This window comes from Magnolia sinica, chromosome 15 (assembly GCF_029962835.1).
Source record: "Magnolia sinica isolate HGM2019 chromosome 15, MsV1, whole genome shotgun sequence".
NCBI classification, from domain to species: Eukaryota; Viridiplantae; Streptophyta; class Magnoliopsida; order Magnoliales; family Magnoliaceae; genus Magnolia; species Magnolia sinica.
This window is the reverse complement of record NC_080587.1, coordinates 75,121,380-75,147,104: the sequence shown is the minus strand read 5'-3', so window position 1 is coordinate 75,147,104 and position 25,725 is coordinate 75,121,380. Positions and strand designations below refer to the sequence as shown.

The following is a 25,725-nucleotide window of genomic DNA, read 5'->3' as shown; positions in this document are numbered from 1 at the left end:
AGTTGGATAGCTCGTCTTGAGTCACCGACTTGCTCCAGCAATCAGATGCATAGTGGCCAAGCTTGTTGCAATTGTAGCATTGGATGTTCTTTGTACTTCCTCGTCCATGCATAGATCTACCTCTACCATTTCTTCTTCCACGAAAATTGGTACTTTTCTGCTGGTTTTAGCTATGGCTTTGTTGGTATCCGCGCCCTCTGCCTCTTGCGCGATTGTTAGTAAAACGTCTACCACGTTGTGAACTTCCACGTCCATCATTGTTATTATTTAGAGTCAATCTTGACTCTAAAGCTTGTTCCATCGGCATGGAACTGGCATTCTTCTGCATTCGTTGCTCATAAACTTACAACGATCCCATCAACTCCTCAATGGAGAGTTTCTCAATATCTTTTGATTCTTCGATCGCCACAACCACATGCTCAAACTTGGTTGTGATGGATCGAAGTATCTTTTCAATAACTCGGACATCTTCAATCTTTTTACCATTTCTTTTCAAATTATTGATAATTACAAGCAAACGTGAAAAATAATCAGTAATATTCTCACCTTCCTTCATGTGAGTCGCTTCAAACTCGGCTCTTAATGTTTGAAGGCGAACCCACTTCACTTGATCTACACCCTTGAAGATGGTGCTAAGGGTATACCATTCTTGCTTGCTTGATATTGCTTCGGCAATCTTTTCGAAGGTGGATTCATCCAACCCTTGATAGAGGAGAAACAAAGTCTTATTGTCTCTCTTCCTTTGATTTTTAAGAGTGATATTTTCTTCATTGGTGAAGGCGGCTTCTTCTTCCATAGTGGGTTCTTCATACCCATCCGTGATGATTTCCCATAATTCTTGCGACCCGAACAATGCCTTCATTTGGATGCACCATTTTTCATAGTTGTCCTTTGACAACTTAGGAACCTGCGGCTGGATTGTGCTAGCCATCTTTTTTATATATTTTTTTAAAAACGGCTGATTTTTTTTAAAAAAAGAATATAGATGAAAGAAAAAATCTGAATATTTTTTAAACAGATTTTTTTTTTTTGGGCTAAAATCTGATTTTTTAAAACATATTTTTTTTTTCTTTTTTGCTGCAATCTCTTTTTTTTTTTTTTTGCAAACAAATTTTTTTACAATCTGATTTTTTGATAACAGATTGTTGCTGCAATCTAATTTTTGAAAACAGAATTTTTCAATCGGATTTTTTTTTTTGCAATCTGATTTTTTGATAACAGATTGTTACTGCAATCTGATTTTTGAAAACAGATATTTTCAATCGGATTTTTTTTCAAAGCAGATTTTTTGCTGGAAACTGTTTTTGAAAACAAAAAAAACTGGACCTGTGGGTTATGGGCCCACCACAACTGACGATCAAACAAACCTGGCAGAGGGAAAACAGGGAGTGCGAGACCTCCTTCCACGGTTGATTTGTCTTGGTTATTGCAGACCCAAAACAGGCAGTGTAGAGCCTCCTTCTTGCGGCTGATGAGGCCCAAGGATCAGTAGCTCTGATACCACTTTGTTGGGTCTAAAACCCAGCTTCCTGCTGACGTGTGGCTGCAGCCATCATGAAATAAAAATCAGAAACTTTTGGAAGAAGAAGAAGAGAGAACAACAGCTGTATTGGAATGAATTGAAAATCGTATTACACTGCTGCCTATTTATAGGCTTTCTTATTGTGTGAAATTACTAAACTATCCCTGTCTAGATTCATCCTAGGGGTAGCTAAATAAAGAAAAAATAATCCAGAGAAATCTAGAAAGAAATCTACATAGCTAGCAATCTGATCTTAGAAGAAAAAAAATCTAATCTAACAGCTTGCACATAAGATATGCACACGGTTTTGGATTTGCAGAAATCACCGTTTCCAACAATCAGATTGTTGATTGGGCTATTTTATATAACTGATCCTGACCATTCGTATCAGAGGCTTTTGATCAGATGTTTAAGATTGTTGGGTTGGTGTGGTTTTTGCATGGTAGCTAATCAAATGTGTGCTTGACTCAATGGACAGTCTAGATCAACAGATTCAGCTACGTGTCCTGGTCCACGGTTGGTTTTGGGTTAGTAGTAGAGTTGTACACGAACTGAGTTAGCTGGGTGCTGGGTTAACCTGCTCAACTCGACTTGGAAAAGCTAGATTAGACTTGGCTCGAAATTGGGTTCAAGCTGAGTTAAGCCGATTTTTTTAGAACAAAAAAATTTTGTGCCAAGTTTGAGCTAAACCGTGCTCGACTCATAACTTGACTCGGTTTAAATTGATTCGACTCGATCGGGTTCACTTAATATAAATATTTATATTTAAATAAATTATATATATATATGTACGGCTCTGAGCTGTCCCAAGCTACTAACTAAGTTGAGCCGAGCAGGCAGTTAAGCTCAAGGACCGAACTGAGCTGAGTTCAAGTTGGGTAGCCTGCTAGCCGAGCCAAGCTGACTCAGTTTGGCTCATGCACCGCTCTACAATAAATAAATAAATAAACATTTTAGAGACTCATATGAGTCAACTCAGACTTGGTCAAATCCCATTAAATTGAAAATAAAGGGTGACTTGACCCAACTTGGCTGACTCACCATGACTCAGCTGAGTCAGCACTCAAATCAGGCCGGAACGAGTTGAACCGAGTCGCCGGCCTTAAAACCAAGGTACCCATATCCAGACCCGATTAAAATTCAATGTCTTAAAATTGAAACTAAGGGCATGTTTGGATGACACTGAGAATGTGATTGACTGAAATTGGTTTCCACCCAAAAACTAAACATCCCTACACAAGTGGACAGCCATTTTTTGAACCAAAAAGATGGAAGGTGGAGATTTGGCCCGAGATGGATTTCCGATTATCTGCTGCTCTGGCCACCGTGCAGTTTTGGTGGAGTTAATTTCGCCTCAAAATATCAACAAAATCGTGATTTGAGTGCCGTCTAAACGCGCTCCAAAGAGCTCTAAACCTAATCTAAGGGGCCAGAACACTGCCTTGTGCCAATGTCCCAAAGGGACCTACCTGCCACAGATTGGTCCACCTAATCAAGGGCAGCTAGGGCAATTTTGGTCAGTAATGATGAGTCCGTTCCCTTAAGTGGACCAATCAACAAGGACGGCTGTCACTCGTTTCCAAGTGGACTGATCTATATGTTAAAGTTGTGCCCTGAAAAACCAATGTTATGTTATTTTTGACCTAGCTTATATGAAAAATACGCCATTGTCCCAGGCCAACCAACTTCCGGCCTGCTTTGTGATGGAATTGGGCTGAGACTATGGTCCCATGGCCTGAGCTTGGGCATAAATAGGGATGCCAATGGGCTTAATTCAGGTCATGTCCGGTCAGCCCTAGTTGGATCATTAGCTAGATGGGCCAGAAATCTGGCCCAAATTATACTAACGAACAATCACCAGGTTAGAGTTGTACATAAGTAGAGTTAGCTCAGTCAGCTCGCTCAACTCAACTTGAAAAAGCTTGACTCACATTGGCTCGAAGTTGGAATGGGACCAAGTCGAGCTAGCTTTTGGAGCTCAACAAATGATTATGAATGTTTGAATGGGAGGGTAACCTCTCTCAACTGTTGTATGTGGTGTGGACCACCCAAGTCATGGATCAACTTGATTTTCAATTCTGTGGCCCACCATGGAATGGTGCATCTGATAGATAGGGTAGATTTTCGACACACATCACGGTGGGCCCACAAAGCTCCACCTCATGGGAAGTTTCATGAGGTCAACCTCATAGTACTATTTCCACACACACACACACACACACACACACACACACACACACACACATATATATATATATATATATATATATATATATAAAGATAAGTCCTGTCAGGAAGAAGTAAAAACAAAACATCAGCATTATTCGAACTTTCACTAACCCCAAGAACGTCTCAATGACAAGCATCTAATCCTCACTTGTTCGTGTGGTGTGGCCCACTTTACTTATAGATAGGTCTCATTTTATGGCTCAAGCCCTAAGATGACATTTAAGTAATGATGAACCAAGTAGATTTTATGTACACATCATAGTGGGCTCCACAACTTTTTATTATATGGGTCTTAAAGACAAAATTGCATGGAGTTTTTCATGTGTGTGTGCATGGGCTACTCTCATCCATTAAATTAAATTGACGGAGCAGTTAAGATTTGTGCCATTGGATTGGATCAAGTTGTGGAGCCCACTACCCATTAGTCATATTTGGTTGAATGATTATATCCTTTGATTGGGGACACTAGTTGGTTGAATTTAAGCGACTAGCTATTCATTTGACTTGTTTATTTAATCTTCATCATAACAACAGTTAGAAGTTAAATGAATATGATATTTCTTTCATGTTCTACTATGAGTTATTTCTGTGTAGAGCTTGCATATCAACCATCCCACTCAGTCAGAGTATCAATTTTTTTAACGAGATCAACTAATTCATTATGAATGAGGTAGGCACTCAATTCACTTTAGTTGCTATTTACGGATAAAAATACATTTCCTTCAGTAATTCGGCTTCCCCTTTGTCGAACTCACCATACTTCGCTTCATCAATTCTTCCATGGACAGGGCATTGTTATTGAGTGCTCCTGATGAAGTAACATTGGAGGAATCCATGAAGCGGAGCATGGAGAGTTCAATGAAGCAAGAACATTATTAGGCACTTTGATTGCGAGAGGAAATGTTTTCTCCCACAAATGGTAACTAAGAAAAATTATTTTATATGGAAAAGGTTCTATACGGTCGAGCTCATGGGAAATCCCCTTGAGGTCAACCTGTGTGGGCCTCACCATGATGTATGTCAAACATCTACCCACCCATTATGTGTGTCCCACTTGGATGAGGGGTCAGACTAAGTTTCAGATGCATCCAAATTTCAGGTGGGCCCCACCAAGTGCTTTTATATGTTTTAGGCAAGTCTTCACATGATTTTAGATGGTATGGCCCACCTGAGTTCAATATACGGCTGATTTTTGAGATATCCCATAATTTAAAGGGGACCCATCAAATGTACGGTGTTGATGTTTGACATACATCATGGTGGGGCCCACATAGCTCAACCTTATGGGAACTCCCCCCCCCCCCCCACACACACACACACATATATATATATATATATCATGTTGATCTCAATGGATCTCCTATGACTCTCCTATGTACAGAGGTGTGACACCGATGGGACTATGAATTTTTTCACATTACCCTAGAGATAAGTCACGGAGGAAATAAACTTTTTTTTCTTCTGAAGCTAGCTTCCGTGGGGAGCCCATGCAACACACCAACGGTCTGTTGGTCTCAACATGATGTTACTATGATTCTCACTTCATCCGTGTTAAAGTCCCTTGACAGGTATTGTTATGTCATTCTCTAACAACTTTAGCTATTAGATTTAATAGTTGTTTGACACGGTATAAAAGCAGAATATTTTAAATTTAAATTCTAAAATATTTTAATAATAACAATCACGTCCTCACTTTTCATATGGTGTTGCCTACTTCAGTGCTTCATCACTCATGAGTGTTGAAGATGAAACTACATTGATCTCTTCATATGGGTGTGTGTAAATTGATTGAAAGGCCCATATAGACTGGTTAAGATTCGTACCGTCGGATTGAATCCAATGGTGGACAAGGGCTTTTGTAACATTTTTCTAATGCATAAAGCTTTGTAACCAAAATAACCATATGGACCGGTGTGGGAAATTGTGGTGGTTGGTACTTAATTAGAAATTGCACTTATCATACATCAGTTCAAATTAAAACACCGAAAATGTTGGACCACTGTGTATTGGTCATTTGATTGAATGGTTATATCCTTTGATTATGGGACACCAGTTAGTTGAATTTAAGGGAATAACTACTTATTTCACCCGTTTATTTAATATCCATCAATGCAACTGGTAAAAGTTAGACCAATGTAGCCTTTTGTTTATGTTCTAGTGGGAAGCGGATTGGCTAGTGTACCACACACCATTTACTTCTCTTCAAAGTACAAGTGGCTGAGTGATCTATAAATCAGATCCGTTCATCTACTAGAACCATATACAGATAGATTATTTGTAAATAATGGCACCCATTAGACAATCTTATCCATTTGATCGGTGACCATCAAATCGATGGTGGAAACTAAAGAGGAGGCCCATGTTCAAAGCATCATCGAAAGTTGTTATCTTCATGGATTCGCTCCAAAAGGAACGGTGATCCTGCCTTTATTTCTAGGGATTGAAGTGAATTTGATTTCACTCTTTCTTTTCTTTGAGTTCAACTCAGTTTTTAAAAGATGGAACCGAGTGTTCATACTTCATAACATACATACCTGAGAAATCATCACATACTTTGCACTGTATACGAACTTTCACTCGCGGCCCCCTCTTTCCCACCACGACCCATGCGTGTGAGACAAGTGAACCGACCAAGAGATGGGCCCCACAATGAAGATTAGCCTTTTGGGTATCAAAATGATCAGCTCATTAGGCCACACCATTGTGTTGAGTAAGACCACTAGCTGTTGCTTGATTTCGAGAGCCATGCAAAACAAGTATAGTAAAAGACTCAGTCACCTTCCAATGATCAGATACAGCTGGTTGTATTACAAGTTCTGAAGAAGCCATTTTTTTCACGCCAACATGTTAACATCCAGTCCAGTCCGTGCAAGGGCTGTACAATGGGAATCGCCTGATGTGAAAACCAAGCAGATTCACTCAATTGGGTGCCACTCCAGTGCACTGAGTCATACCACTAGCAGTCCATTGATTACTCTGATACATTGATTGACCTGATTTTCACATCAGGCGATGATAGTAGCGTGGCCCACCTTTTCAACCGAATGGATGTTCTATTCATGCCACATGTACCCATGAAAAATTGATGGAATGTATTTAATCATCTCTCTTAAGACAAGACCCACCAACTTAGTAGGGCCAAGATGAAAAACCACTTCGGGCCCACCACACTTGAATCGTACAATTAGAAACCTATCAACGGACAGATGGGAAGAATATTTGCAGTGGTAAGCATTGAACGTAGGTCCAGTAAGGAAGCAACATTGTCGGGTAGGATCACCTATCTTCGCAATTTACGGATAGTGGGCCATCCATCATTGAACACAGCATGAAGATGGTCATTCTGCCAAACTCGTCTAAACCACAGAAGCCGATTTCATCTAAATGCCTCTATTTGAGTCGGTTTGTTTCCACAACCATAGACGGGTCTCTGAATAATTCAAAGGAAGCATTCATCTTGACTTTTGGGTTTTATGGTGTTTCTTTCCAATCTCCCATCCACTCATTTCTCACCCACTCTAGTTTTCTCGCTGCCAATACAGCAAAAACCATCACTTTTTTTAACAGAATCGCGAACCGTGCCCATTACTAGCCCCTGCGGTGCTGAAAGAATCTCGTTTTATGCAATAGGAGCCACGCCCAAGATCAAGAAGTGCCTATTGTTTGGGTCCTTGCCAAGGTATGCCCAAGATTGAGCTTAGCCCATTCATTCATCTGGCCTAAAATTCAATCATCAGCCCAGCCCATTTACTCTTGGGACCTAATTACAAGCCACATACGGTCCATGTGAGCCATTAACTAGACTGGATCCAAAGTTAAAAAGTATCATCTGAAACCCTTACACATCACCCGTATCATTCATAAAAGATATCGGTTTCACTGCAAGACACAGGACGATCTGACCCAATATTGCCTGGTGAACAACATGACATGCACAAACAGATTTTAAACCATAACTCAAAACAAGCCCATTTGTTGTTTCAATTAAACGGGCCGAAAAAATCATCGATAAAATGGGAACCAGGCCCAGGTGGATGCTATGGCCGGAAGCTAGACCGGCCAACCCGGTTCATTGGAGTAACTAACCAGCACTGTAAGCAGGGTAACTGAAATGGAGAAACTGAAGTCAAATCGATATCCTTTTACTAATTTCCGACTTGGAAATTTCTCTAGCTTCAGGCGGGCAGAGGTCTGATTAGACCGTGGAAGATGTACAAGGTTCCTCAGCAGGAAGAGACCATCTACCGTCATTCAGTGAAAGGACTGATTCAAGGGTAGATCTTTCAGATTCTGAATCACCACTATCTTTTACAGCCATGACCCCATCTTCAGCAGGCTGAATCAAGCTGTTTGCAATGAAAAACACATGATAAAGTGGATATGTCACCATGACTTCAAAGATAATAAGCATAGCAACAGAAGGATTAGCTGCAAAGATGGGCCCATTTCAAGTGACATCAATAAAAGTTCAATGTAATAAAAACATGATAGTTGTAAGGGATATCTTTAGTGTTACTTTCCCTTCTTCAGCTTTAAGCCCAAACTGAAAGCGAAAAACTACTGAATGTGGCATACTTGGGAGAAAAATAAAACATTTAGAACTCTAACCTTGGCATCTCGACTTCGACTGGAGTTAAGTCTAGGTTGCTTGGATATTGGACCTGCATCCACAAGAGAAGTCAAGACAGTTTACAACACATATGAAATAAATGTATTAGACTGATTAGACTATACCCCACTGTCAGTGGAAGGTGGCTGCCATTGACCACGAAGCCCATTTGGACCTAAGAAACAGTATCTTGGGACAGGCAAAAATCTGTAAAAGAGCGTCAGAAAAGCTTGGATAAATATAAAAAAGGATAACACAAGAATATAGTATGAGAATCAATTGATATAACTCAATAACTTTTGTCAAATGCCTACTATTTTATGTTATAAACGAATTGCATAAAGGAGCATATTAATTAAACATTTTAAACTCAGTCTCGGACTATGACTCTCCAAGGAACCAAAACACTAAAGACCCATCAGAACCAGTGTTTGAAATATCGATATTGCGTGACGTATGGCACCCTTGGGATACTAATACGTATCGGCTATTACATGGGAAGGGATATATCGGTTGTACCGTGTAATGTATTGAACTTGTTGGAAACATGGGGAAACATTGGGAAATTGGTTGAATTTTTCGATAAAACTTTAGTGATTGTTAAAAAAGTCATCAACACACTTATAAATCAAAACATTACAAAAAACAAGTGCACATAATAAGTTTTCTTTGTATGGGGTCCTAAACTATGCATTGTTTAACTGAATTGATGCAAGTATATTTAAAGTCCATTTATATAATTTATAAATGCAAAAAGACTTGTGGAAACACAAGCAATATGTTCAAAAGCAAAAGAAGAATCACTAGATCAGGTTATATGCATGTTTGATTTTATGTATGGATACAAAGATTGCAACAATTTGCTAGAAATTGAGATTTTTTTTATTTTTTTTCAATTTTCTGCAACTCGGCCCATCTCCTCCAAATCTCGAAATCAAATCTCCCAAATCCCAATCCATAATTTTTCATGCAAAACGTTAAAAAAATTATGAATTTATAACAATTTGACACTGATTTAACATTATTTATGGAAGGAAAAAAAAAAAAGGATCAAAGGTCAAAAATGCTAACCAGGTCGAACATGTGCATTTCGTATCGCACAGGTTACATACAAGATATATCGTGAGATATATTAGATAATATAGTCAATAATTAAAACACTAGTCAAAACCATTGCTCCAAATATGAGCGATATTATTAGTATCACTAGGTCAGCGATACTGAAACTACTGGCAGCTTAAAATTTTCCAAATATCATTAATATTTTCAATAATACTGGCGATATAATTGACATCAGTGATATTTTGAGAAGAATCACATATAAAAGTTCCCTGGTATTGGCGATACCATTGATAATATCCCTGATACCAGCAATAATATCCTTGATACCAAGGAAGCATCAATAAATAGGCAAAATTTGATGAAAGTTGATTTTTTATTTTTTTTTTCAAAAACCCAAAAATCTCTATTTAGGGAGGAGGGTTGTTGGAATTTTGTTCTTTAGGTGATTTCAATCACTCTTAGCCCCCTTTGAAGTGACATCAACAAAAGTTCAATTTTTTAGAAACGTGACAGTTGTAAGGGATATCTTTAGTGTTATGTTCCCTTCTTTAGCTTTAAGCCCAAACTGAAAGCAAAAAACTACTGAATGTGGCGTACCTAGGAGAAAAATAAAACATTTAGAACTCTAACCTTGGCATCTCAACTGGAGTTGGCATCTCGACTGAAGTTAAGTCTAAGTTGCTTGGATATTGGACCTGCATCCACAAGAGAGAAGTCAAGACAGTTTACAGCACATATGAAATAAATGTATTAGACAGATTAGACTATACCCCACTATCAGTGGAAGGTGGCTGCCATTGACCACGAAGCCCATTTAGACCTAAGAAACAGTGCCTTGGGACAGGCAAAAATTTGTAAAAGAGCATCAGAAAAGCTTGGATAAATATAAAAAAGGATAACACAAGAATATAGTATGAGAATCAATTGGTATAACTTAATAACTTTTGTCAAATGCCTACCATTTTATGTTAGAAACGAATTGCATAAAGGAACATATTAATTAAACATTTTAAAATCAGTCTCGGAGTATGACTCTCCAAGGAACCCAAACACTAAAGACCCATCAAAACCAGTGTTTGAAATATCGGTATTGCGTGACGTATGGCACCCTTGGGATACTGATACGTATCGGTTATTGCATGGGAAGGGATATATCGGTTGTATCGTGTAATGTATTGTGGTTGTTGGAAACATGGGAAAATATTGGGAAATTGGTCGAATTTTTCAATGAAACTTCAGTGATTGTTAAAAAAGTCATTAACACACTTATAAATCAAAACATTATAAAAAACAAGTACGCATAATAGGTTTTCTTTGTATGTGGTCCTAAACTATGCATTGTTTAACTGAATTGATGCAAGGATATTTAAAGCCTATTCATATAATTTATAAATGCAAAAAGACTTGTGGAAACACAAGTAATACGTTCAAAAGCAAAAGAAGAATCACTAGATCAGGTTACATGCATGTTTGATTTTATGTTTGGATACAAAGATTGCAACAATTTGTGAGAAATTGAGATTTTTTTTTTTCAATTTTCCGCAACTTGGCTCAACTCCTCCAAATCTCGAAATCGAATCTCCCAAATCCCAATCCATAATTTTTCATGCAAAATGTAAAAAAAATTATGGATTTGTAACAATTTGACACTGATTTAACATTATTTGTAAAAGGAAAAGAAAAAAAAAGAAAAGAGGATCAAAGGTCAAAAATGCTCACTAGATCAAACATGTGTGTTTCATATCGCACAGGTTACATACAAGATATATCGTGGGATATATCAGCTAATATTGTCAATACTTAAAACACTGGTCAAAATCATTGATCTAAATATGGTCGATATTATCAGTATCACTAGGTCAGCGATACCGAAACTGCTGGCGGCTTAAAATTTTCCAAATATCATTAATATTTTCAATAACACTGGCGATATAATTGATATTGGTGATATTTTAAGAAGAATCGCATATAAAAGTTCCCTGGTATTGGCAATATCATTGATAATATCCCCAATACCAACAATAATATCCTTGATACCAAGGAAGCATCAATAAATAGGCAAAATTTGATGAAAATTGATTTTATTTTTTTTTTCCAAAAACCCAAAAATCTCTATTTAGGGAGGAGGGTTGTTGGAATTTTGTTCCTTAGGTGATTTCAATCACTCTTTTCGCCGTTTGAAGTGACATCAACAAAAGTTCACTTTAATAGAAACATGACAGTTGTAAGGGATATCTTTAGTGTTACATTCCCTTCTTCAGCTTTAAGCCTAAACTGAAAGCGAAAGACTACCGTGGCACTGAAGTTAAGTCTAAGTTGCTTTGGATATTGGACCTGCATCCACAAGAGAGAAGTCAAGACACTTTACAACACATATGAAATAAATATATATATAGAGGCATGCTCTCCTATGCACCTACGCACATGCACACCTTCCCACACGTGTCATGGGTGTCGAATCCAAACGGTCCATAAGATGTGGAATCCCATGAAACCTTAGGGAGTGAATTTTCACCCTGATCTAAGATTCTAGTGGGCCAGAGTAAAGAGAAATTCAAATCAAGGGAAGAAACTGTTTGCATTTTTATGGCTCACCAAAGTTTTGGTTCAAAGTAAAAATTGGTACTATGGGTTTTCATGAGGTTCTGCTTCATGTGGACCATTTAGATTTTCAAGAATCATCAGATATGATGAGTTCTTAAAAAAGTTCGTAGGTAGTCTGTGCGAACTGGTTTGTAGGTGAACGGTCCAAAATATATATATATATATATATATATATATATATATTAGTGGTCTCTCAGTGTACCACAAGTAAGTTATATGCGAGCCATCATATAAGCAGTAAGACAAGGAAAACTGGTGGGGCACTGAGCGAGTCAAAAAAAAAAAAAAAATGACTCTCTCCTAAACTTAGGCAGAGGGATACCAAGTTGAGCAGGGAGACTTGAAGTGACGTCACCATTGTTTGTGGGCTCACCTTGATGTATTTGTTATATCCACACCGTCCATCCATTTTTAGAGATCATTTTAGTACATGAGAAAAAGGATGAGCAGATCGAAAGCTGGAGTGGACCCCACCACAGAAAACAATAGGGAGAGAGACGCCCAACGTTGAAACCTTCCTAAGGTCCACTGTGGTATTTATTTAAGATCCAACCTGTTCATAAGTTAACATAGACATTAAAGAAGGGAAAACACTAATATCAGCTTGATCGAAAACTTTTGTGGCCCTTAAAAGTTTTTAATAGTGAGCATCACTCTCTCCACTGTTTTCTGTGGTGGGTCCACTCAAGCTTTCGATCTGATTTATTCTTTGGCTCATGCCATAAAATGATCTCTACAAATGGATGGACGGTGTGGATACAAAACTGATGGACGGGATAGATTTCTAACAAACATCACCGTGTCCCCACCTAGGCTGACAGCGAACTTCCTGCCAAAGGCTTCCTCAGGAAATCGGGATTGGCTGCTCCCCTGTCACCAGGCGATGGCTGAAAGTCGGTCCTGTGTGGCCCCGTAATGATGTATGTGTTTCATCTATGCCGTTCAGCCATTTTTATAAATTATTTTAGGGCCAAAAAAAAATATGAGAGGGATATAAATCTCAGTTGGACTACACCAAAGGAAAAAATAATGATGGGATATCCACCATTAAAATCCTCCTAAGGCACACTGTACTGTTTATTTGACATCTAATCTGTTGATTAGGTCATACATATCCATATGAAGCTGTTGATTAGGTCATACATATCCATATGAAGGTAAAAAACAAATATCAGTTTGATCCAAAACTTTTATAGCCCCAAAAAGTTTTTAATGGTTAATGTTCATTCCACACTGTTTCCAGTAATGTGGTTCACTTGAGATTGGGATAGATCTAATTTTTGGTACCATACCATAAAATGATCTATAAAAATATACGGATTACATGGATGAAATAAATACATCATGGTGGGGCCCACAGAGCACCGACCAGGGGATTAGGTACTGCCCCGCCTGTTCGGAGCTCGGGAGATGAGGAGGCGCCAGGGCCACCGTGAATTATGCATTTTATCTATGCCGTCCATTCAATTTTTCACGTCATTTTAAAATACTTGACAAAAATAAAGCATACACAAGACTCAAGTGGACCACACCATGGAAAGCAGCGGTGTTAAGGATGCCCACCATTGAAACCTTATTAGGGTCCACCGTATCGTCTATTTTCCATCCGACCTGTCGATATGGTCATAAACACCAGTGTGAAGTGAAAAAACAAATAGCATATTGATCCAAAACTTCTTTAGTCCCTGAGAATTTTCCAATGATAGGAATTTCATCCGTGCGGTCCATTTGAGCTTCGGATCAGCTTTATTTTTGGTACGATTTTTTTGAATGATATGATAAAAATGAATAGACGGTGTGGATAAAAATCATACATCAAGTAACCGTCGGAGCATTTTAATTTATTATTTTATTTTTAAAGTTGATACCAGTGGGCCACAAGAACGGTGACATTGCTACATTACACGTGGTAGCGTTATCTTTCATTTGGGCAATGACCCATAATGGATGGACAATGATTCAAGGGACGCATGGATCGGATGATACTATCCATTTAAACAGCCTTCAAGTCAATGGCCACCATTGAGTGCTGGATAGTACATGAAAGTGATGGTTATGATCTTCTGATAAGTTTGCTATTCCAAACATTGTCCATCCCCACTGGTTGGACGGTTCAGATTGATGGATAACCCGGGCAGGTATAGTGTATGGAGATGGCTCTTCCATTCCGCTTCTCCTGGCTTGCGTGCTTGGGCAAAAGCAACCTACCCACTCAATCAAGGACGAGATCCATCAATGACCAAAGTGGCCCACAGCTGCGTGATTAGGTGGGTCCCTTACTCGAGGAATCATATTACCCAAATTACATGTGCCGTATGTGGGGCCCACCGTGATGTCTGCGTGACATCAGGTCCATCCATTAATTTCACCAGCTAATGTTACGATATGGGTCTAAAAAATGAAGTAGATCCAAAAATCAAGTGGGACACGCTACCTGAAACAGTGGGGATTGAACGGCCACCGTTGAAACCTTCACGGGGCTGGCTAGAGAGGTTTTGATGAGGATGGCTTTGTGTTTTCAGTTCACCTATGTGATAACCTTATATGAACGGTTTAGATGGCATGTAAACATAATGGTGGGCCATGAGAAAGTGTCAATGGTCCATCCATACGTAGGCTGGAGAAATGACGGACGGAAATTCTCACCGACATTGCAGTGGGCCCCCACATAGCTCCTCCGTACAGTGAGATGCTGTAGGCGGGGGCCACAGGAAAGTCGCAACCGAATTATATAGCAAACAGGCGACCCGAGGTTTTGCACGGGTTTTCAGTTCTGACAATCCGGTCCGTGGTTTGCTGATCATGACCATTGGTATGTTGAATTCCACCGTGGATGGACCATGCCCAAGTAATCTCAGATTAGAAAATCCTGGCCATCAATCTTTTGACTTTTTCCATTTGAAACATGAATGTGGACCTTTGCCATATTTCTCTTGTCAACATGGACCGTTCACGGTTAGAGGCAACGTTTCAACAGTTTAGATTGGTTTTCAAAAGTGGTGGGCCCATCCTAGCCATGTGCACAACCTCTGGCACTTCTGTTAGCAACCGTCGGATCTACGGCAGCCGTCCACGTGGCTCACTTATTGAGAGACATACTCCCACATGAGGGTAAATGCTATAATGTTGGCTGTTTATGATACTGTGGCAGGACCAGAGCCTTACACTGTCTGTGGGGCCCACCTGGCGACGAATGAAAGAGCAACCATTATGTCGAGGGGAAGGTTTTTTTTATACTCCTTCAGGATATGACACTTGATACGCTGGCATTCAGAAATTGTACACGTGGCATGTATTAACTCAAATTGAACGACTAAATTGTGTAATCCAGTCGCTAAATCTTAATCCTAAAATCAGAACCGTTGATTTATGGATACTTGTTTATTGAAATAGGACCATTGGATCATTTTCATTTTAACAAATGTCCACCAAACCTATAGTCGGGTAATCAAATAAGCATAGTGTTTGATTCTCATACATCTAATCTGGTCCATTTAATTTGGACCATTTAATTTGATTATATGCCACGTGCAATTTCTCAGTAGTTTTTAATGCTTGCGTATCATCCGTCACACTGTGCCAGAGTATCGTAGGTTTCGTCTGCTTCAAGGACGGAGTAGGGAGTACCGAAAGGAAAGGTTCATTAGAAGAGAGATACTGGCGCACGCCTCCACCGTACACTGATCCAACGATCCTGGCGGTTCGGACTTTCTGACAGAATTTTCTGATTTATCAATTATTTTTAACGTTCCATTTAATGGCCAGAAATCAGTCAGGAGAGAGCGTATCACATGCAACTAGTGGTGGTGGACCCAACAGAAGTTGTGATGATACAACCATCAGGTAGGCCACACCACGAAAAACATTAGAGAACAGCCCAAGAATCTCATACCCACTTCGGGCCCGTATGATGATTGGGTCGACCAAATTTGGCAGTGTCCCGTTATCACGTTGGGATGACTCTTTTGGACGGGTTGGATGCTATATACACACCACGGTGGGCCCTACACGCAACTAGTTGCCTGAAAATTCATATGCAACTCGTGTGTAAAATGTTCTCATCGGACATAAATAAAAATTAAAAAAAAATAAAAAAGAAGCATCCGATCAGATGGAGGGGGGCACTATTTGGACGTCTAGAATGATCACCAGATAAAACATGTGTGTTTCGTATCTCACAGGTTACCTACAAGATATATCATGGGATACATCAGCTGATATCATCAATAATTAAAATAATTAAAACGCTGGTCAAAACCATTGATCCAAATATGGGCGCGATATTATCAGTATCACTAGGTTAGCGATACCAAACTTGTTGGCGGCTTAAAATTTTCCTAATATCATTAATATTTTCAAAAATACTGGCGATATAATTGATATCAGTGATATTTTGGGAAGAATCGCATATAAAAGTTTCCTGGTATTGGCGATACCGTTGATGATATCCCCAATACCAGCAAATATATCCTTGATGCCAAGGAAGCATCAATAAACAGGCAAATTTTGATGAAAACTGATTTTTTTTCCAAAAACCCAAAAATCTCTATCTAGGGAGGGGGGATGTTGGAATTTTGTTCCTTAGGTGATTTCAATCACTCTTAGCCTCCTTCGAAGTGACATCAACAAAAGTTCAATTTAATAAAAACACGACAATTGTAAGGAATATCTTTAGTATTACATTCCCTTCTTCAACTATAAGCCCAACTTGAAAGTGCAGTTGTAAGGAATATCTTTAGTATTACATTCCCTTCTTCAACTATAAGCCCAAACTGAAAGTGAAAAACTGCTGAATGTAGTGTACGTTGGAGAAAAATAAAACATTTAAAACTCTAATCTTGGCATCTCGACTTCGACTAGAGTTGAGTCTACGTTGTTGGGCACATTTAGACATAACATAGGATGTCTTGATAGTATCCCCTCTGGACATAAGACAGCTCTGTAAAAGAGCATCAAAAAAACATGGATGAATATAAAAAATGATAACACAAGAATATAATATGAGAATAAATTGATGTAACTCGATAACTTTTGTCAAATGCCTACCATTTTATGTTATAAACAAACTGCATAAAGGAACATATTAATTGAACATTTTAAACTCAATCTCGGAGTATGCAAGGAACCAAAACACTAAAGACTAGTCAGAACTTGTGTTTGAAATATTGGTATTGCGTGACGTATCGCACCCTTGGGATACTGATACGTATCAGTTATCGCATGGGAAGAGATATATCGGTTGTATGGTGTAATGTATTACGGTTGTTGGAAACATGGGGAAACATTGGGAAATTAGTCTGAATTTTTCAATGAAACTTCAGTGATTGTTAAAAAAGTCATCAACACACTTATAAATCAAAACATTACAAAAAACAAGTGCACATAATAGGTTTTATTTGTATGAGGTCTTAAACTATGTATTATTTAACTGAATTGATGCAAGTATATTTAAAGTCCATTCATATAATTTATAAATGCAAAAAGACTTATGGAAACACAAGCAATACGTTCAAAAGCAAAAGAAGAATCACTAGATCAGGTTACATGCATGTTTGATTTTATGTTTGGATACAAAGATTACAACAATTTGTGAGAAATTGAGAATTTTTTATTTTCCGCAACTCGGCCCATCTCCTCCAAATCTCGAAATCGAATCTCCCAAATCCCAATCCATAATTTTTCATGCAAAACGTAAAAAATTATGAATTTGTAACAATTTGACACTGATTTAACATGATTTATAGAAGGGAAAAAAAAAAAGAAAGAAAAGGATCAGAGGTCAAAAATGCTCACCAGATCGAACATGTGCGTTTCGTATCGGACAGGTTACATACAAGATATATCGTGGCATATATCAGCTGATATCGTAAATACTTAAAACACTGGTCAAAACCATTGATCCAAATATGGGCGATATTATCAGTATCACTAGGTCAGCGATACCGAAACTGTTGGCATCTTAAAATTTTCCAAATATCATTAATATTTTCAATAATACTGCAATATAATTGATAGCAGTGATATTTTGGGAAGAATCGCATATAAAAGTTCCTTGGTATTGGCGATACCATTGATAATATCCCCAATACCAGCAATAATATCCTTGATACCAAGGAAGCATCAATAAATAGGCAAAATTTGATGAAAATTGATTTTTTTAATTTTCCAAAAACCCAAAAATCTCCATCTAGGGAGGAGGGTTGTTGGAATTTTGTTCCTTAGGTGATTTCAATCACTCTTGGCCCCCTTTGAAGTGACATCAACAAAAGTTCAATTCAATAGAAACATGACAGTTTTAAGGAATATCTTTAGTGTAACGTTCCATTCTTCAGCTTTAAGCCCAAACTGAAAGCGAAAAACTACTGAATGTGGCATACTTAGGCGAAAAATAAAACATTTAGAACTCTAACCTTGGCATCTCGACTGGAGTTGGCATCTTGACTGGAGTTAAGTCTGAGCTGTTGGGCCCATTTATACATAACATAGGGTGTTTTAATCGTATCTCCTCTAGACATAAGACAGCTCTGTAAAAGCGCATCAAAAAAGCATGAATGAATATAAAAAAGGATAATACAAGAATATAGTATGAGAATAAATTGATGCAACTCGATAACTTTTGTCAAATGCCTACCATTTTATTTTATAAACAAACTGCATAAAGGAACATATTAATTGAACATTTTAAACTCAGTCTCGGAGTATGACACTCCGAGGAACCAAAACACTAAAGGCTGGTCAGAACTTGTGTTTGAAATATCGGTATCGCGTGACGTATCGCACCCTTGGGATACTGATACGTATCGGTTATCGCATGGGAAGAGATATATCGGTTGTATGGTGTAATGTATTGCGGTTGTTGGAAACATGGGGAAACATTGGGAAATTAGTCGAATTTTTCAATGAAACTTCAGTGATTATTAAAAAAGTCATCAACACACTTATAAATCAAAACATTACAAAAAGCAAGTGCACATAATAGGTTTTCTTTGTATGGGGTCCTAAACTATGCGTTATTTAACTAAATTGATACAAGTATATTTAAAGTCTATTCATATAATTTATAAATGCAAAAAGACATGTGGAAACACAAGCAATACGTTCAAAAGCAAAAGAAGAATCACTAGATCAGGTTACATGCATGTTTAATTTTATGTTTGGAAACAAAGATTGCAACAATTTGAGTGAAATTGAGAATTTTATTTTATTTTTTTCAATTTTTCACAACTCGGCCCATCTCCTCTAAATCTTGAAATTGAATCTCCCAAATCCCAATCCATAATTTTTCATGCAAAACGTAAAAAATTATGGATTTGTAACAATTTGACACTGATTTACATGATTTATAAAGGGGGAAAAAAAAAAGAGGATCAAAGGTTAAAAATGCTCACCAGATCGAACATGTGCGTTTCATATCGCACGATTACATAGAAGATATATCGTGGGATATATCAGCTGATATCGTCAATACTTAAAACACTAGTCAAAACCATTGATCCATGGGCGATATTATCAATATCACTAGGTCAACGATACCGAAACTGCTGGCAGCTTAAAATTTTCCAAATATCATTAATATTTTTAATAATACTGGCGATATAATTGATATCGGTGATATTTTGCGAAGAAGCACATATAAAAGTTCCCTGGTATTGGCAATACCATTGATAATATCCCCGATACCAGCAATAATATCCTTGATACCAAGGAAGCATCAATAAATAGGCAAAATTTGATAAAAATTGATTTTTTTTCCAAAAACCCAAAAATCTCCATTTAGGGAGGGTTGTTGGAATTTTGTTCCTTAGGTGATTTCAATCACTCTTGGCCCCCTTTGAAGTGACATCAACAAAAGTTCAATTCAATAGAAACATGACAGTTTTAAGGAATATCTTTAGTGTAACGTTCCATTCTTCAGCTTTAAGCCCAAACTGAAAGCGAAAAACTACTGAATGTGGCATACTTAGGCGAAAAATAAAACATTTAGAACTCTAACCTTGGCATCTCGACTGGAGTTGGCATCTTGACTGGAGTTAAGTCTGAGCTGTTGGACCCATTTATACATAACATAGGGTGTTTTGATCGTATCTCCTCTAGACATAAGACAGCTCTATAAAAGCGCATCAAACAAGCATGAATGAATATAAAAAAGGATAATACAAGAATATAGTATGAGAATAAATTGATGCAACTCGATAACTTTTGTCAAATGCCTATCATTTTATGTTATAAACAAACTGCATAAAGGAACATATTAATTGAACATTTTAAACTCAGTCTCGGAGTATGACACTCCGAGGAACCAAAACACTAAAGGCTGGTCAGAACTTGTGTTTGAAATATCGGTATCGCGTGACGTATCGCACCCTTGGGATACTGATACATATCGGTTATCGCATGGGAAGAGATATATCGGTTGTATGGTGTAATGTATTGCGGTTGTTGGAAACATGGGGAAACATTGGGAAATTAGTCGAATTTTTCAATGAAACTTCAGTGATTATTAAAAAAGTCATCAACACACTTATAAATCAAAACATTACAAAAAGCAAGTGCACATAATAGGTTTTCTTTGTATGGGGTCCTAAACTATACGTTATTTAACTAAATTGATACAAGTATATTTAAAGTCTATTCATATAATTTATAAATACAAAAAGACATGTGGAAACACAAGCAATACGTTCAAAAGCAAAAGAAGATTCACTAGATCAGGTTACATGCATGTTTAATTTTATGTTTGGATACAAAGATTGCAACAATTTGAGAGAAATTGAGAATTTTATTTTATTTTTTCCAATTTTTCGCAACTCGGCCCATCTCCTCTAAATCTTGAAATTGAATCTCCCAAATCCCAATCCATAATTTTTCATGCAAAACGTAAAAAATTATGGATTTGTAACAATTTGACACTGATTTACATGATTTATAAAGGGGGAAAAAAAAAAGAGGATCAAAGGTTAAAAATGCTCACCAGATCGAACATGTGCGTTTCATATCGCACAGATATATCGTGGGATATATCAGCCGATATCGTCAATACTTAAAACACTAGTCAAAACCATTGATCCATGGGCGATATTATCAATATCACTAGGTCAACGATACCGAAACTGCTGGCAGCTTAAAATTTTCCAAATATCATTAATATTTTTAATAATACTGGCGATATAATTGATATCAGTGATATTTTGCGAAGAAGCACATATAAAAGTTCCCTAGTATTGGCAATACCATTGATAATATCCCCGATACCAGCAATAATATCCTTAATACCAAGGAAGCATCAATAAATAGGCAAAATTTGATAAAAATTGATTTTTTTTCCAAAAACCCAAAAATCTCCATTTAGGGAGGAGGGTTGTTGGAATTTTGTTCCTTAGGTGATTTCAATCACTCTTGGCCCCCTTTGAAGTGACATCAAGAAAAGTTCAATTTAATTGAAACATGACAGTTGTAAGTGATATCTTTAGTGTTACGTTCCCTTCTTCAGCTTTAAGCCCAAACTGAAAGCGAAAAACTACTTAATGTGGCGTACTTAGGAGAAAAATAAAACATTTAGAACTCTAAACTTGGCATCTCGACTGGAGTTAAGTCTAAGTTGTTGGGCCCATTTTGACGTAAGATACAGTGTATTGATAGTTATCTCCTCTGGACATAAGACACCTCTGTAAAAGAGTATAAGAAAAGCATGGATGAATATAAAAAAGGATAACACAAGAATATAGTATGAGAATAAATTAATGTAACTCGATAACTTTTGTCAAATGCCTACCATTTTATGTTATAAACAAATTGCATAAAGGAACATATTAATTGAACATTTTAAACTCAGTCTCGGAGTATGACTCTCCAAGGAACCAAAACACTAAAGACTAGTCAGAACCAGTGTTTGAAATATCGGTATTGCGTGACGTATTGCACCCTTGGGATACTAATATGTATCGGTTATCGCATGGGAAGGGATATATCAGTTGTATTGTATTGCGGTTGTTGGAAACATGGGTAAGCATTGGGAAATTGGTCGAATTTTTCAATGAAACTTCAGTGATTGTTAAAAAAGTCATCAACGCACTTATAAATCAAAACATTACCAAAAAACAAGTGCACATAATAGGTTTTCTTTGTATGGGGTCCTAAACTATGCGTTGTTTAACTGAACTGATGCAAGTATATTTAAAGTCCATTCATATAATTTATAAATGCAAAAAGACTTGTGGAAACACAAGTAATACATTCAAAAGCAAAAGAAGAATCACTAGATCGGGTTATATGCATGTTCGATTTTATGTTTGGATACAAAGATTGCAACAATTTGCGAGAAATTGGGAATTTTTTATTTTTTATTTTTATTTTCCGCAACTCGGCCCATCTCCTCCAAATCTCGAAATTGAATCTCCCAAATCCCAATCCATAAATTTTCATGCAAAACGTAAAAAATTATGGATTTGTAACAATTTGACACTGATTTAACATGATTTATAGAAGGGAAAAAAAAGAAGGATCAAAGGTCAAAAATGCTCACCAAATCGAACATGCGCGTTTCGTATCGCACAGGTTACATATAAGATATATCGTGGGATATATCAACTGATATCATCAATACTTAAAACACTGGTCAAAACTATTGATCCAAATATGGGCGACATTATTAGTATCACTAGGTTAGCGAGACCGAAACTGCTAGCAGCTTAAAATTTTCCAAATATCATTAATATTTTCAATAATACTGGTGATATAATTGATATCAGTGATATTTTGGGATGAATCGCGTATAAAAGTTCCCTGGTATTGGCGATACCATTGATAATATCCCCGATACCAGCAGTAATATCCTTGATACCAAGGAAGCATCAATAAATAGGCAAAATTTGATGAAAATTGATTTTTATTTTTATTTTTTCCAAAAACCCAAAAATCTCCATTTAGGGAGGAGGGTTGTTGGAATTTTGTTCCTTAGGTGATTTCAATCACTCTTGGCCCCCTTTGAAGTGACATCAACAAAAGTTCAATTTAATAGAAACATGACAGTTGTAAGGGATATCTTTAGTGTTACATTCCTTTCTTCAGCTTTAAGCCCAAACTGAAAGCGAAATACTGAATGTGGTGTACTTGGGAGAAAAATAAAACATTTAGAACTCTAACCTTGGCATCTCGACTGGAGTTGGCATCTCGACTGGAGTTAAGTCTAAGTTGCTTGGATATTGGACCTGCATCCACAAGAGAGAAGTCAAGACAGTTTACTTGCCTGATCTCATAATTCGTCTGAATCTGCTTTTTGACAGGCAGCAGGCCACTCCAAGGAAGACCCATTAGAAAAAATTTGGTGAACCTGATCTGACTTGGCTACTTCTTTCATGCGTTTTCTGTTTTGTTCCTCAATCAGACTTTGAACAGTAGGTTTCAGTGTCTCTAGTTCAGTCAGAGCATTCAATAATTTCTGCATGAAAGCATTTCGAAATCAAATGAATGGATGCTACTCACGATTAAGATTTTCAGATAGAGGTATGGGAAAGGCATAGTAAAAAAATACCTTCTTAAAAGAAAGTCTCTCTCTTTTTAAAGACACCAGGTAGTCTCGATGGTATGGTATAGTTTCAGACATTAAACTGTAGGAAGCAGATAATAACTCCATTACTCTAACAGTACTTAGATACCATCAGAAAGAAAGAAAATACAACATCTATGATCAAATAATAGTAGTCATGAGTCCAATTTCCAGATCTAATACCAGAAGTGTATGATAAGGTCCTGATGCATTAGAAAGTGAATAGTTTCATGATGCACCAGTTCTTGCATGAACAGGCTACAGCTCATGGATCACGGCCAGTGATCTAACAGATGCATGAAAGATCTGTGATGCCTAAAAATCTCCCAGAACAGAAGATTCTAAACCTTTCAAATGGAGGCCAATTAATTGACAGTTAATAAGTTACTAGCTCTCAGATGAAATTCAGCAGTTTGGGCTTCCAAAATCACAAAACATTGATGAAAAACCAAAACCGAGTTAATAAAGAAATCAAGTTTGGGGTGGTGCTCCTCCTGGAATTCCCATCTGCAAATTCCAGGGCCAACAAGGGATGTGACAGAGAAAACGTGAAGGGAGGGCGCAGGCCATCATAGTTCAAAATCATGTCTGGATTGATACTCTCCCATAAAAGATTTTTTAGACTAACGAGAAGATACAACAAATATGTGTATTGCCAATATGGCACTAAATTGAGGAAAGTTCACATGCATATCATTCGAGTCATTTGATACATGCACCAATATATTGATTTTAGAACATGCACGAGTTCATTTGGTTAGGTGGGAAAAGGTTCATTCTCCAAAGCAAGAAATAGGTTTAGACACTAGGTTTGGAAGTCTGTCTCCAACAGAAACAGTTGCTAGGTATTGATTGGAGTATTTACAGGTAGCTCAGGTTGCATCATCCTGGAAATTTCAGGACTGGCTGGGTATTGCAACTCCACTGTTGCTCAAGTGACTGCTCTAATGCAGCAGGTAAGGATTGCAGCAGCGCATCGAATGTCTCCATAATCATAGAAGGGCACTTGATTCTCGTTATAAACTGGATGAGGAATGGCCCTTCCCGTAGAGGCTCACCAATGAATTAGAGGAAGCCATTGACATCGCTGATTCGCTATATGTCCAGTATTCCCAGGTTCTGCAATCTGCCAATTCTTAAGCAGGGGCAGAGGCGAAGGAGCCATATGCATCATCCTCTGAATGATTCTAGTGGTTAGCCCCTCTTTTATTCTAGGTAGGGGCAGGATTGTCAATTGGGAGATGAAAGCACATGCCTTTATACAACATTACCAGTGCCGGATGTCCCAAGAGAGGATGCCAAAATACATTTTTCCTTGCAAATTGTGATTAACGAAGATTCAGGGCTACAACCCTAATGATGTAGTCGATCAGTTCTCCAAGATCCCCTATTTCGTTCCTTGTAGGAGCGCATCTAATACGTTGCATGTAGCTATATCTTCTTCAAGGAAGCAGGTCATTTACATGGAATCCCAAGCCTATTGTATCAACTCAAAATACAAAAGTCATTACTTTTGGAAGATACCCTGGGCAAAAATGGGAACGAAGCTAAAATTTTCTAGTGCATTTAATGCTTAAATAGATGGTTGGATAGAAGTGATAATATCCATCCTAGGAACTCCACTGTTTAGTTGGTGGGTACATTGCTATTTAGGACGTCGTATGGTTGGATGGAACTCATGGAAGTGGTAATCTCCCTCCTAGGAAATCCATTGTTTAGTTGGTGATCACATTGCCATTTAGGACCTCATATTGCCACAAGCAGAGTTCACCTGTTATAATTTTGTTAGTCACACGTCATGAGACTTTCTAGTGCAATAACTTGAAGATTTGACAAATAGAACCAAATCTGAAATACATTCCAATGAATAGCTCTACCATCTCTAAGATGCCACAACATTGATTTTCAAACCAACCCAATAATTGAAATAAACAGCATTGAAGAAGAAAACGTGGAACTGCTACACGCAAAACCGAAGGCATCATCACACCAAAAGCCTTCTAAAGGCATGAGACAAATAGAAACTTGAAACTCCAAAAAAAGGACGGAAAAAATAAAAATAAAAATGAGCCTTCTTTCATTCAAAATGTAGAGAGAGAGAGATCGGAAGAAAGTAAAAAACGAATGGAGAAGGAAAGGAAGGAAGAGAACATA

General features: G+C 37.6%; 1 protein-coding gene across 5 annotated transcripts in view; it reads right to left on the bottom strand.

Moving 5' to 3' along the window:
- Positions 1-7,576: 7,576 nt before the first annotated feature.
- LOC131227870 (AMSH-like ubiquitin thioesterase 3) overlaps positions 7,577-25,725 on the bottom strand; it is a 37,738-nt gene continuing 19,589 nt past the window's right edge. For 2 of the 5 annotated variants that reach the window (XM_058223699.1, XM_058223703.1), the window contains 4 exons: positions 23,557-23,632; positions 23,356-23,463; positions 23,169-23,233; positions 7,577-8,097 (listed from right to left, as the gene is read on the bottom strand). In XM_058223699.1, coding sequence (XP_058079682.1) covers positions 7,947-8,097; positions 23,169-23,233; positions 23,356-23,463; positions 23,557-23,632 — 400 coding nt within the window. In that variant the 3' untranslated portion in view covers positions 7,577-7,946. Of the gene's footprint in view, positions 8,098-16,827; positions 16,966-19,863; positions 20,134-21,438; positions 21,692-23,168; positions 23,234-23,355; positions 23,464-23,556; positions 23,633-25,725 lie in introns of those variants that run through there. The other 3 variants (XM_058223702.1, XM_058223701.1, XM_058223700.1) reach the window with 3 other exon arrangements.